This window comes from Sorex fumeus, unplaced genomic scaffold (genome assembly GCF_029834395.1).
Source record: "Sorex fumeus unplaced genomic scaffold, SorFum_2.1 ptg000126l, whole genome shotgun sequence".
Lineage (NCBI taxonomy): Eukaryota > Metazoa > Chordata > Mammalia > Eulipotyphla > Soricidae > Sorex > Sorex fumeus.
In genome coordinates, this window is record NW_026606183.1 from 3,884,017 (window position 1) to 3,896,742 (window position 12,726).

Below are 12,726 nucleotides of genomic sequence, written 5' to 3' on the forward strand. Positions count from 1 at the left end.
CAGAAGGGAGAGCAGAGCCAGGAGTAAACCCTGAGCACTGCCAGGTGCCCCTCCTCCCAAACAAAAAACAGAGTGGCAATGGATTGAATCTGATGCATATTCCCTAGTTGTGCCAAGAGGATCTGCTAAATTTTCAGCGATTTTTTTCTTTTTTCTTTTTTTCTTTTATTTCACCCGGCAATGCTCAGGGGTCACTCCTGGCTCTGCACTCAGGAATTACCCCTGGCGGTGCTCAGGGGACCACATGGGATGCTGGGTATCGAACCCGGGTTGGTCGTGTGCAAGGCAAATTGCCCACTTTGCTGTCCCTCCAGCCCCAATTTTCAGTGATATTAGAAGGTAAAGGCAGGGCTGGGGTAGGACTTAGGTTGGGGGAAGGGATGCATACAGGATCTGACTCAAATAGGGAGATCTGTCTTCTGCAAGACCTTCTGGATGGAAATAACAATATAAAAAGCAACAATGACACTGAGCCAAAGGGCAGGCTGACCGGGTGTGGGAATAAACAGGAGTGCTTTTTCAGGGTCAGAGGAATCAGAAGGGCTTGCCTGGCCAATTTGGCTTGGCCATGAAAAGGCGAAACAGCTAGCCTGCTGATCCATTTCTCCTTGGGGTGCTGCAGTTATGGGGCAACAACCTTCAGGACCTGATTGGAGTGCTGGGAGGGGTGGGGCGGGAGGAGGCTAGGCTGCTGACAGCCCATGCTTTATGGCCTTCAATGCTAGAAAGAATCCCACCAAACAAATCTGGAAGCTTCGGGGCCTTGGAATACGGTTATCTATCATTTCCAATTTGCATCATTTCCTAATGCGTTCCGCCCCTTGTGCTGTGGTTGGGGCTGTCCCTTCTCATTCCACTCACCTTATAAAGATTCTAGAATAAATATTATGTATGAAAAGCTCAGCTATATTTCTTGTGCCCTGTGTGCATCGAGGGTTTCTCGGCTCTGACCTGGAACTGTCCATATTAATTTCCCTCTAATTGTTTTTAGAGATTCTGTTTCTGTGCCATTGCTTAATAGAACTCTGGAGCTTTCCTTTTCGTTCTCTTCGGGTGCAAAGAGCAAGATAAACTCGATGCTAAATACAGAGGTCCACTGGCAGAGCTGGGAGTCCCGAGGAGATCCTAGGGCCCCTTTCCCTTATGGGCAGAATATTTTCCATGGGTGGGAGTTGGGACTGGAACTTGGGTGCCAGGGGAGTCACCTCTCTGATGAAACAATCTGCTGCAGATGGAGAGGCGGGAGGATGGGGGAGACCGTGTCTGACCCACCCACCTTGCCGAGTAAGCTGCGCTGTGTGGGTGCCGTTGCTAAGACTGTCATTGGGAACGTTTGTCTTCATGGCTCAGAGGAAAGAGATTTCCCAGGACAACATGGGAGTCAGCACGTCCCAAAGCTCAAAGATTCAAGAGAGGGTTTGGGGAGGATTCCGCATGTTTACCAGAACCAGCCCGGAAAAGGAGGCCTGAGCTTCGCTGGCCCTAATGTGCTCCAAGATGGCCTGTCTTGTCCCTGGACCAGGCTGTCCTGTCTCTTCTGTTCCTGGGCCAGGCTAGTGTGTCTCTGGTCAGTTCTGGCATGTGACCAAGATGTAGACTACAGACTGGTGGCCATGGGTGGTGCTTGCAAGCTGGTGGCATGAGTTTCACCCCTCCTTTCCCTGAAAAAAGCTCTGAGGGCTCTTCTACTCGACCCAGAATAAAACAAGTGTAGTGGACCCTGAGGACCATGGCTCAGCAGCGCCCACACACCGTCTACTGTCTGTAGCTTCTATGAGTTGATGGGGCTTAGGGTGGTGATTTGTTGCAGGTGCAACAATGCACTGATAATCTCCTAGTTTTCCAGGATCACTCTCTTCATCTGCTGCACCTCACTGAGTAGTCCAGAGGGTAAGGTGCTTAGCAGGCCCATTTAATCCCTGCCACTGCATAGGGTCCCCCGAGCACTGCCAGGAATGATTCCTGAATAAAGAGTCAGGAGTCAGCCCTGAGTACCACTGGGTGTGGCTCCAAACCCAAAGCAAACCAACAAAAGTCTGCTGCATTGCTCACCAATGACATTCTAGCTAGGATGCAATCTGGGTCAGCTCTGTAGCTCGTTGACGAGGGGCTTCCGGTTGATAGTAGGCTATTAGTAGTTTGAGAAGTCAAACATTATATTCTGATTTTCAACTTCCTTCCAAATCAGATCTCCATGTGCTTCTATAACTATGCCATCTTGCATGCAATGTAGGGGGCTTTCTAAGATGGCCACGAAACCCCATGCTGTATGTGAAAGAGCCAGAAGACTACTTCGGTGACTTGTGGGCTGGCTCCATAGAGCCGATACTGGGACACCACTCTGTGTGTGCTAAATGCAGAAGAGCTGCAGCCCTCAGTCTTAGGGAATGGAGCCTCTCAGCCATGCAGACCAAGCTCCCTAGAGACCAGGCACCCCAAAAGAGCAGCTCATACATCCTGTTCAGCCTTGCATCTTACTTTGCAGCATTCGCGCTGTTGCTAAAAATGGTTGTGTTTTTCCTAGGCATGAAGAAAAGTCTTGATAAGGGGAAAAGAAAATAGTGGGACGGTGGCTGTTTCATGCACTTGACCCGAGCAGTTTTCAGCATCTGAGGCCTCACTGGGAGACAGTGGACTGGGGTTTTCAGGATGGTGTCTCTTAAGTGTTGAAGTTCCATCTCCCATATTATAATTACCAGAGGTGGTGAGTGGTGCCAAGAGTCACAGAGAGGATAAAGAGGGAAGGTGTTCGGGGCTTCTCTTTTTCATGCAGGAACCACTCATCTGCCAAGTATCAGGCACATCTCTGGGGAAATGAGAAGAAATGACCCCACTAACTGTCAGCAGGTGGGAGAGACTGGAAGTGTTCATTGAAGTCTAGCCGGTCATCCATTTGGGGGCAAATTTCAGCAGTGACAATGAGGGGCTGGAGCGATAGTACAGCAGGTAGAGAGTTTGCCTTGCACACTGCTGACCCAGGTTTGATTCCCAGCATCCCATATGGTCCCCCGAGCACTTCCAGAAGTAATTTCTGAGTGCATGAGCCAGGAGTATCCCATCTCCGGGTGTGACCCAAAAAGAGATCATGATCACGATCATCCTGTTGTTCGTCAATTTCCTCGAGCAGGCACCAGTAACGTCTCCTTCTTCCTAGCCCTGAGATTTTAAAAGAGCCATTTCAATGCTCTTTCGGGATTAGGAGAATGAGACCCATCATTGTTACTGGTATTTGGCATATTGAGTACGACACGGGAAGTTTGCCAGACTCTGCTGTGACCCAAAAAGCAAAAAAAAAAAAAGTGACAACAAGCGTGTTTGCACTTTAGGAAGGATGGTCTGATGGCAAGGGGTGGATTGAGGATGACTTAAGAGGGGCAGGCTGAAGAAAAAGCCCTGCAGGAGTCTGGGGGTGGCATTGAGGAGGTAAGTGATGAGAGCTGCAAGAAGACAGTAGACATGCAGGGAAAAGGGTAAGTGGCATGAGGAAACCCTAAAGGTGGCAGAGTACCCCGGATCTGGGTGCTCAGTATATGGGTCATGATTGTAACTCAACTCCCTGAGGTGTCTGTGATGAAGACAGAAAGCAACCAGGAAAGAGGGGTTCATAAAGCATCTTTTTCAAGGTGGAGCAGGTGGGATGGACCTGTTTCTGTTTAGTTGGTCCTAACTCATGGCATGGGGAGCTTTTGGCACACACCAGCCAAATCCAGTCTAACTGGTACCCTGAGTGCTCATGGCTATGTGAAATTCCAACAGCAGTCAAGGCCAAGACTATTGTGCACTGACCTGTGGAGGTCAGGGCTGTGGGGTCAGAGGTCAGGGACCATCCGCCAGGACCTTTTTGGCTTTGTATGTGTATGTGTGTGTGGGGGGTGGGGGGGATCATATGAAGTCCGCACCATTGGCCACAGGGTGAAGGGGGCAGAATGGGGTCCCTGAGGATCTCTGGGTTCAAGGAAGTCTCTGGACAGGCGAACACACACAGCTGGAGGAGACAGGTGTCTGCAGGGCCCTCCAGCATGCTTTGGGAACCGCACTGGGCTCTGGCTGTGAAGCCTGTGCAGGAACCCACCTGGGCTGTCTTAATGGGATCACAGACATAGATGGGAATGACTCAGGCCCTGGCAATGGGCATCCCTCCCCTCCTGATCTGTACACCAGACACTACTTGCTGCCTCCTAGCAGGTGACTGGTAGTAAGTATGTGATTCTGGAACCCCAACTGGAGCTGATGGCACTGAGGGTGCCCCGCTTGCCTCCTCCCTGCCCTTGGAGACTTGCTCCATGGTTATGAGGTGTAGTGCCTCCTTCCTTGTGTCTATACACATGTCCTCGACTTCCCTGCCTTTTTAGAGTTCTGCAGCCTGGGAGGCCAGTGGGGAGGCCTGTCTCTCTGTCTGTCTGTCTTTCTGTCTTGGTCTGTTTGTCTGTTTCATGGTCAGGATGGCTGGGGGTCCAGCACTGACCCCATATGAGCTTCTGGCCTCTTTCCTGAACTGCTGACACTCACCTGGTTTGAGTGGGGCTGGCCTGGGCCCCCCAGAGGCCTCCAGGTGCCCAACTCTGGGCACTTTCTACAGGAGGGGCTTCTCTGCTCCACTCTGCTTGCATGGGAGGGGACCTCCAGATCCATGTGGCTTGGCTGCACCATCTGAAAGGCAGTGAGCCAGTGAGGATTAATTTGTCAACTCCTGGGGCTTGAAACCTTATCTGCTCTGATGTTCCTATAGTCGGGGCCCCCTCTTTCTTTGGCCACTTTCTTTATCCACCCCACCCCAACCCCCTGTGCATTTGTGTCAGAAGCCATGGGAGGGAGCCAGTCTCTTGCCCACAGGAGGGCTTGGTGACTGTTTGTCCTCAGCCACTGATGGGAGCTGTGAGGGGGATTTGGTTCAGTCAGGCCCAGTTGGCATCCCTGGAGCTCAGACAAGCATCTCGGTGATGGGAACGGTCTGTGCTCACATTCCTGCCTCCTGTTCACCCTGACACAGGATGGGAGGGGCCTGGGAGTGAGGCAAGACCTGAGCCCCAGTGCATCTGAGGGAGAGTCCTGGGTGCACCCTGCATGTAAGGTCTTGGCTGGGTGAAGATTCTTGAAGCCTGGTCCCTTGGGGAGAGCAAGGAGGGTCAGAGGACCCAGCAGGACTGAATGGCCTTCCCAGTCTAGGCATGCTGCATCTTCCCGGGGATGTTATTTATTCTATCTTTATATTGGTGGAGAGGGTTCTCAGCAGAGCTGAGGGGACACAAGGGCCACTCCCTGAACCTGGATACTCCAGTGCTGGGACTGGTGGTTTGAGGCTGCCAAAGCCACACCCACTGGCAGTTGGGAGCCACTTCATGCTGGGGATCAAATCTGGGGATTGTCTGGGCTCTGCAGCCCTTTGAACCTCTCCCGGGCCCTTGACAACCTGTGCGAATCTTGGACAACTTCAGGGAGAAGCGGCATGAGCACCTGCCCGGGCTGAATGGCAGGGTGGGGTCCTTCCTCCACCTTTCCTCAGTTCCTGAAGGACACTGAGACCCATTCCCTGCAGGTGCCCATGTTCTGGTTCACCCTGGCATCACCCGCTCCACCCGGAGGTCCAGCTCAACTCTTGATCACAGCCAGACCCCCTGACCTATGGGTGGAGACGGCGGGGCTGGTGTCGTGCAATGGGCTTTGTGTTCAATCCCAAGTGCCAGAGAAGCGGCTGAAAGCGAAAAATCAAAGAACCCAGAATAAGTGATCCCAGTTGGGGGAGTGTAGGCGGAAGCTGGACCGAGAACTGGCTCTCCGCCAGCCGCTCAGGGTGGCTCCAGCCCTCAGGAAGGACCTTGTGGGTGCTCTCCTCCCTCGGATCACCCAGCAGTAAATGAGATGATTCCCATCGACTGCCCAGGAGCCTGTCAATAACCATTCTAATCTCCCCAGCAGCCCCCAAAGTGAATTTACAGCGAGGCAGTGAAATTGAGGCTGCGTGATCAATGCATCCCTGGATGGTCTCCTCTAAGAGACACAAATGGATATTGTAACAAAACTTTATTTTCCTCCGAAAATTGCCTGCATGATGAATATGGCCCGCCACAGCCCCAGCTGCTCAGCATAAAAAACAGCTGCATTCCTCGTTCCCTCTTCAGCTCCTTGTCCTTCTCACTCACCCCTGCGTCCTGGCTCCTTTGTTTTGCTGCTCATGGTGCTATTTATTTTGCTATCCTGCATGAGGAGGAGGAGCAGGGCATTTGGAGAGGCACCCACTTGCTGCTCTATTCTGTTTTGTTTCAGCTGCGTCTTTCCAACATGGCTCAGTCGGAGCATAAAAATCAAATTCCTGGTGCTTGGGGATAGACTTCCGTGGGGCTCAGCTCCAAATCCCAAACCACGTGCTCTTGGCCCTCAGTGCAGCCTGGAGTAGGGCTCAGCCCTGCCCCCTGCCTTCGGTGGGCGGGGGAGTGGCAGGAGGGGAGAGGGTAGGCCCCCCTTCTCCAGCTCCATGGGGGGAGTAGGAATGACTCTGAGAATATATGGGGCATGGTGACCTGTGTGGGTAAGAAAATCGGAAAGGGAGGAAGGGCACTCTGGTTCAGTGCTGGAGTGCAAAGGTGTCTTAATTAAGGTTCCCCCAGGAACAGACCCTGAAACAAATATTTGAGTGCAAGAAGGTAGAGCACCCCAGAGGAGTGGGGAAGTGTCCTCCAAAGGGACATTTATGCAGACTTCTGTCTCAGATGATGAGAGCTCAGACTTGAGGGAATTTTCTGTCCAACCTGTTCCTCAGACAAACGTGCTTGGGCCTCGGGTCCTGGCCTCACTCCTGGCATTTCTGCCTGGGAGCAGATGGGGCAACCAGGTAACTCAACCAGGTAACTCTTGGAGGTCAGCAAAGCAGGCTATCTGCAGACAAATGCAGTTACAGGGATGTGGAGGCTGCATCCACTCACCTTCGTCTTTTTCGGCAGGGTTCTCAGTTCTCAGTTGAGTGTTCGCCACTTAGAAGCCCCTGTAATGCTGGTGTGCAGCCCAGGCCAGCTCTGACCGGCTCTGCCTTCTCTTCTCCAGGTGTAAGGAGCTGAAGTACTCCAAGGAGCTGCCCCAGATATCCATCATCTTCATCTTCGTCAACGAGGCACTGTCGGTGATCCTGCGCTCCGTGCACAGCGCCGTCAACCACACGCCCACGCACCTGCTGAAGGAAATCATCCTGGTGGACGACAACAGCGACGAAGGTCAGACTGGCTGCCCGCCTTCATGGGGGAGGGGCGGGGGTAGGAGAAACCAGCAGGGGCAGTCACGATTCCAGTGGGAGCAGGGGCTGGTACCGCTGGTCCTGCCACAAACCTTTTTTTTCCCAGGAGGATGTGAAGGCAAATACATGCGCTTCCCCTGAGTCTGCAGGTCTCTAGGAGATCACAGAAGTCACTGCTCTGCCTGCTTCTAGCAGAAAGGATTGAGGATTGGGGACGGTGTGGGAGGGCTAAATCCTCCACCAGCTGCAGCCCACTTCTATACTCCTTTCCCAGGGGCAATCAGAAAGTACAATTCTGTCTTCAGTTTGGGTGCCTATACTCGACAGTGCTCAGGGCTTACTGCTGGTCCAGTGCTTAGAGCTTATTCCTGTCTCTGTGCAGGATTTTCTCCAGGCTCTGTGCTGAGGAATTACTCCTGGAAATTTTCACAGGACTCTCTGTGGTGCCAGGGATCTAACTGGAGTCTGTCGCATGCAAGACAAGCGCCTTAACCACTGTCCCGTCTCTCAGGCTCCAGAGAGTGTAGTTCGGACCTGGGATGGGCACTCTCTCGTCTGCATTCAGAGTTTCTGGAGCCGCGGCCCTGATGGCTTCCTTGGAAACGAGCGAGTGTTGTCGTTCTTCTGGGGTCAGTCATGGAAGGAAGGATGGCCCCATTGCAAAAGCGAATACGCCATCAAGGCTGCTGTCCCAGGTTGTCCTCGGGGAGAAGATCTGGTGTCAGCTGGGGCGTGTGCTGTTTCCCTCCTGGTGGCTTCGTGTTGGCTCAGCTTGCATGAACCCCGGTGCTGCTGTAGGGAGACCCCCAAAGCTGACGGCATGAAAGGCCAGCCACAGCCAGTGTGGCCTTCAGTCCAAGGGGCCAATTTCGCCAATTTCAGACAGGGAAGGGATTTGAGGCTGCGGAACCCCTTGTCCTAGTGTTCTGGAAGAGGGTGTCATGGGGTCCAGCCAGGACAGAGCCAGCAGAAGGCAGAAGGAGCAGGTCCTGTTGGGGCGGATTCTCAGGTTCCCACAGGGAAAGCTGGCCACATATTCTTGGCTCAGGAACTGGTCTCCTTGTATTCTTATAACTGGAATGGGGTTCTCTGGCTCACAGACCCGGATTTTCTGTCCCTCTTTTCCTCCCTTTCTGCCCAACTGTTTTGTTCTCTAGTGATTCTGCCCAGCTGACCATGAGCATCTTCCCGTGAAGGAGTGCTGGGTGGGATCCTCTGTTCCTGTAAGCCTCTTTTTTTTTCCAAGTTGACAGAGAGCTTTATTTATAAAAAAAATGGGCCACAGAGATAGTACAATGGGTTACTTGCTTGCTTTATACTTCATAAAAGTCCCTGAGCCCTGCCCTGTGTGATCCTTAAGCACAGAGCACAGATGCTATAGCCCTAAAATAAAACAAATTAGAGGTAGGAAGATGAGAAAATCATATTCTCAAAGTAACCTAATCAGAACCTAATCAGAAGAAAAGGTTTTTGGGGCCCAAGAGACGGTATAGGGGCAGAATGCTGGTCTTGCATAAAGTCAACCAGGGTTCTATCCTTGGCACCCCACATAGTCCCAGAGTACTCCCAGGAGTGATTCCCTGTATGCAGAGTCAAGAGTAAGCCCTGAGCACCAATGGGTGTTACCCCAAAACCAAACAAATAAAAAGTTTTTATAGGTAGAGAAAAGGGAAGGGACAGGAGGGTGAGCTGGCAGAAGTCTCTTTGGTGTCCTCATCCAGCATTGTTAGGGCAACACAGCCAGGGCATCCCTCCAACACCACCCAGAGGTCCTGACTTCCACAGTATTCCTAAGCCATGAGAGAACAGCTGTTCCTGCCCCCCCCTTTTTTTAACTTTAGAAAATGTATTAAATGAATTCATGGATAACAGAAGATTGTATATTTAAATGGGAGTTTATAATTATTGCTCAGGCTTCCAGATAAGACCATACAGTACTTAATCTATAATATAGTTAGAATGCATTAGAACAATTATACAATTTGCCAAACATTAAATTCTAGAATTTTTCAAAATTGAAATATCTCAACCATTTCATGAGTAAGATCTATACTGTCTACTAGTCAACCAAAATTTATGCCATCATTTCTATATCCAAGAATACTTCTCCTTGTTTATCTTTTTAAAAATTTGTTTTTTTAAATTTTTTTATTTAGATTTTTATTAGTGAAACACCATGAGGTACAGTTGTAGATTTACACATTTTTGTGCTTGGGTTCCAGTTATACAGTGATCGAGTACCCATCTCTCCACCAGTGGCCATTCTCCACCACCACTGATCCCAGTATCCCTCCCACCCTCCGTCCCCCTCCTGTCCCCCTTTGTTTGCTGGGGGGCCCCTCATGGTCCCCCACCCATGTCCCATACAGTGTCCTGGGGCTCCCCACATGCCCTTCCCCAAAGGAAGCCCAGCCCTGCAGTCACCATCTGTGTGTCTGGCACAGGTAGAACTTTGTTTTGGAATGAAGGCACACTGTGAGGGAGGGAGCAATGAGGCTCTCTTGGGGTGGGGGATGCAGTGAAGAGCCAGCAGCTGAGAGGAGGGTGAGCTGTAGGTGCTGGGCTGAAGTGGGATGCAGCTCCCTCCCCTGAGGGAATCCTCAGGAGCCCAGCCAGACTGGAAGGAAATGAAGCCCTGCCTGCCAGTTTCAGTGGACACAGGCTCCTGAGGGCGGGTCTTTAGCAGATGCTGCCATTTTTGTTTCCCAGAAACAAGAATCAGGGGCCTGGGAAAGGTTCAAAGACTGAGCAGAGGCTTTACAACGCAGGTGCTCCGGTCTGATTCCCGGCATCACATCATCTCCAGCAGTGCCAGGAGAGGACCCCCCCACCAAAGAACTGAGTGGGAAGTAGCCCCTAAGCATCACCTAAGTGTGGCCCCTAAATCAAAAACCAAAATAAGAAGCAGAGACTGCAGCACTGTAGCTGTACCTTGGGCGCACACTTGCTTTCCCAGGGTTCTGGTCTTGGAGCATGCACGATGATGCATTTTTTTTGGGTAATTTTTATTTTATTGAATCACCGTGAGATACAGTTACAAGTTTTCATGTTTGAGTTACAATCGTCCAATGTTCAAACACCCATCCCTCCACCAGTTCACATTCCCCACCACCAATCTTCCCAGTATACCCCCCCTTTCCCACCCTCCCCCTGCCTCCATGGCAAACAATTTCCCACATACTCTCTCTCTACTTTTAAGCATTATGGTTTGCAACACAGATTCTGGGAGGCCATCACTTTTGGTCCTTTATCCACTTTCAGCACACATGTCCCATCTCAACCGAAACTCCAAACATCATTTTTTTAGTGATCCCTTCTCTATTCCAGCTGCCTTCTCCCCCTGCTCATGAGGCAGGCTTCCAACTATGGAGCAATCTTCCTGACCCTTGTGTCTACTCTCCTTGGGTGTCAGTTCCACGTTATGTTATTTTATACTCCACAACTGAGTGCAGTCCTTCTATGTCTGTTCCTCTCTTTGTGACTCATTTCACTTAGCGTGATACTCTCCATATCTATCCACTTATAAGCAAATTTCATGACTTCATCTCTCCTAACAGTTGCATAGTATTCCATTGTGTAGAATTACCAAAGTTTCTTTAACCAGTCATCTGTTCTTGGGCACTAGGGTTGCTTCCAGATTTTGGCTATCATGAACAGTATCCTGCTGCATTTTAGAGCAAGGCCATGCTCCCCTAACTGGCCATCTCGGAAACTCCTCGTGCAACCCCCACTTTCTTGGGGCTTTGTGCCCTGGAAGCCAAGAGCATGCCATGTGGGATTTGATCCAGCTTTGAAATCTCTCCTGGGAGGACTTGGGGGCTTCTCTGTTTTGCATTTGGGGTCAGTGGTCAGGGCTTTCTCTGGCTCCGTGTTCAGGGATCACTCCTGGAGGTGGTCGGAGAACCCTATGGGGTACCAGGGATTGAGCCCACATCAGCCTTGAGCAAGGCAAGTGCCCTCCCCACTGCACTCTCTCTCCAGCCCCTTCTCTGGTTTGTTTGGGATGAGGAGAGGGCAAGAAGGACGGAGAAGGAAATGCATCCCCCAAGCAGTGCGACATAGATCACTTTGGTGGGTGAGGGCGTTGAGTGTCACTGGGAGTTCTGTTCCATGAACACAGCCCCCAGGGAGTTTAGGAGCTAGGGAGAGTCTTTGAGCTTTGCAACCAACAGGGGGTCACCCCAGAGGGGCCTGCTTCTGGGTGTCTGCAGTGGGACTAAGAACTTTTCATTTTTCACTAGTCTCCGGGGATGCTGAGAGGGCATCTGCCCATGAGACCCACGGGGTAGTTACTGTTGAAATGATTCACACCCTAGGCTGTAGTGCAACAGTTTCTGTCCTGACCATAAACCAGTCCTCATTTGCCCGACCCTGGCGGCCACACTGGGTTGGTTCTTATTCCCTTTTTCTGTCCCACTTTTCTCCCCCGTTGATGAGATTACATGGCACCAGGGGCAGTTTGTGGGTGTGACTGACAAGCTACTAGAAAACTTGGGAGCTGGGTGGAGGGGGCCCAGTCCCGATCCGAGCAGGCTTGTAGATCTCAGTCACGGGTCCCGCATATTTTAAAACTTTTTAAAAATTATATAAGGTAGTTCACAATATTTTATTACATTTAATGTTCAAACACCTATCCCACCACCATTACACATTCCCACCACACATTTGGGATGTTTCCATCCCAAGCCCCAAGCCCTGTCCCAAAGCACAGCTGAAATATTATATTTTGTATTGTCTTTTATGAAAAACCACTGAAAATGCTACAAAAAAGTATCCATAGAGGACACAGTGTGAAGATTGTTCTATTTTGCCAGGGGTCATTTAGACATTCTTTAGGATATTACTAAGATGCTGTTAAAGGTTGAGTTTTCATGTATATATATATATATTTGAAAATATGCATACATATATATATTTCCCTCTATGATGTGTTGCCTACTATTTGAACCCCATCAAATGTGGTGTGGTACTTATGGAGAATGGGTAGCACTTTAGCACTGTAGCACTGTCCTCCCATTGTTCATCAATTTGCTCGAGTGGGCACCAGTAACAATTTCATTGTGAGACTTGTTGTTTCTGTTTTTGGCATATCAAATATGCCACAGGGAGCTTGTCAGGCTCTGCTGTGTGGGCGGGATACTTCAGTAGCTTGCTGGGCTCTCCAAGAGGGAGGAATCAAACCTGGGTCGGCCGCGTGCAAGGCAAAAGCCCTACCTGCTGTGCTACATAGAAAGTGTCTTATGATGTGTCGCCCAGTCACAAATGCGGCCGTGCAGTCTAGAAAACATTCACTAGCACGTGATACTCAGCCCAAGTGTGTGGGAAACAGCCTTGAACATGGTGGCAGTTGGGTTTTGGAGGTTTTCAACTGCCAGGGCTCAGTCTCTTGGGGCGGGGAGGGGTCTCACCCCTTGCCCTGAGTGAAACAGCATGGCTCTGGCGGGCATCATGTTGCATTTTCTCCTGGCCAGAGTGATTTCTCTCTTACCAGCAGAAGGGAT

The 12,726-nt window shown here is 50.8% G+C and overlaps 1 protein-coding gene across 1 annotated transcript in view; it reads left to right on the top strand.

Moving 5' to 3' along the window:
- The window catches only part of GALNT17 (polypeptide N-acetylgalactosaminyltransferase 17), a 465,458-nt gene that overhangs the window by 209,801 nt on the left and 242,931 nt on the right, over positions 1-12,726 (top strand). Inside the window, exon 3 of the mRNA XM_056137608.1 lies at positions 7,039-7,205. Within this exon, the coding sequence (XP_055993583.1) occupies positions 7,039-7,205 (167 nt within the window). The remainder of the gene's footprint in view (positions 1-7,038; positions 7,206-12,726) is intronic.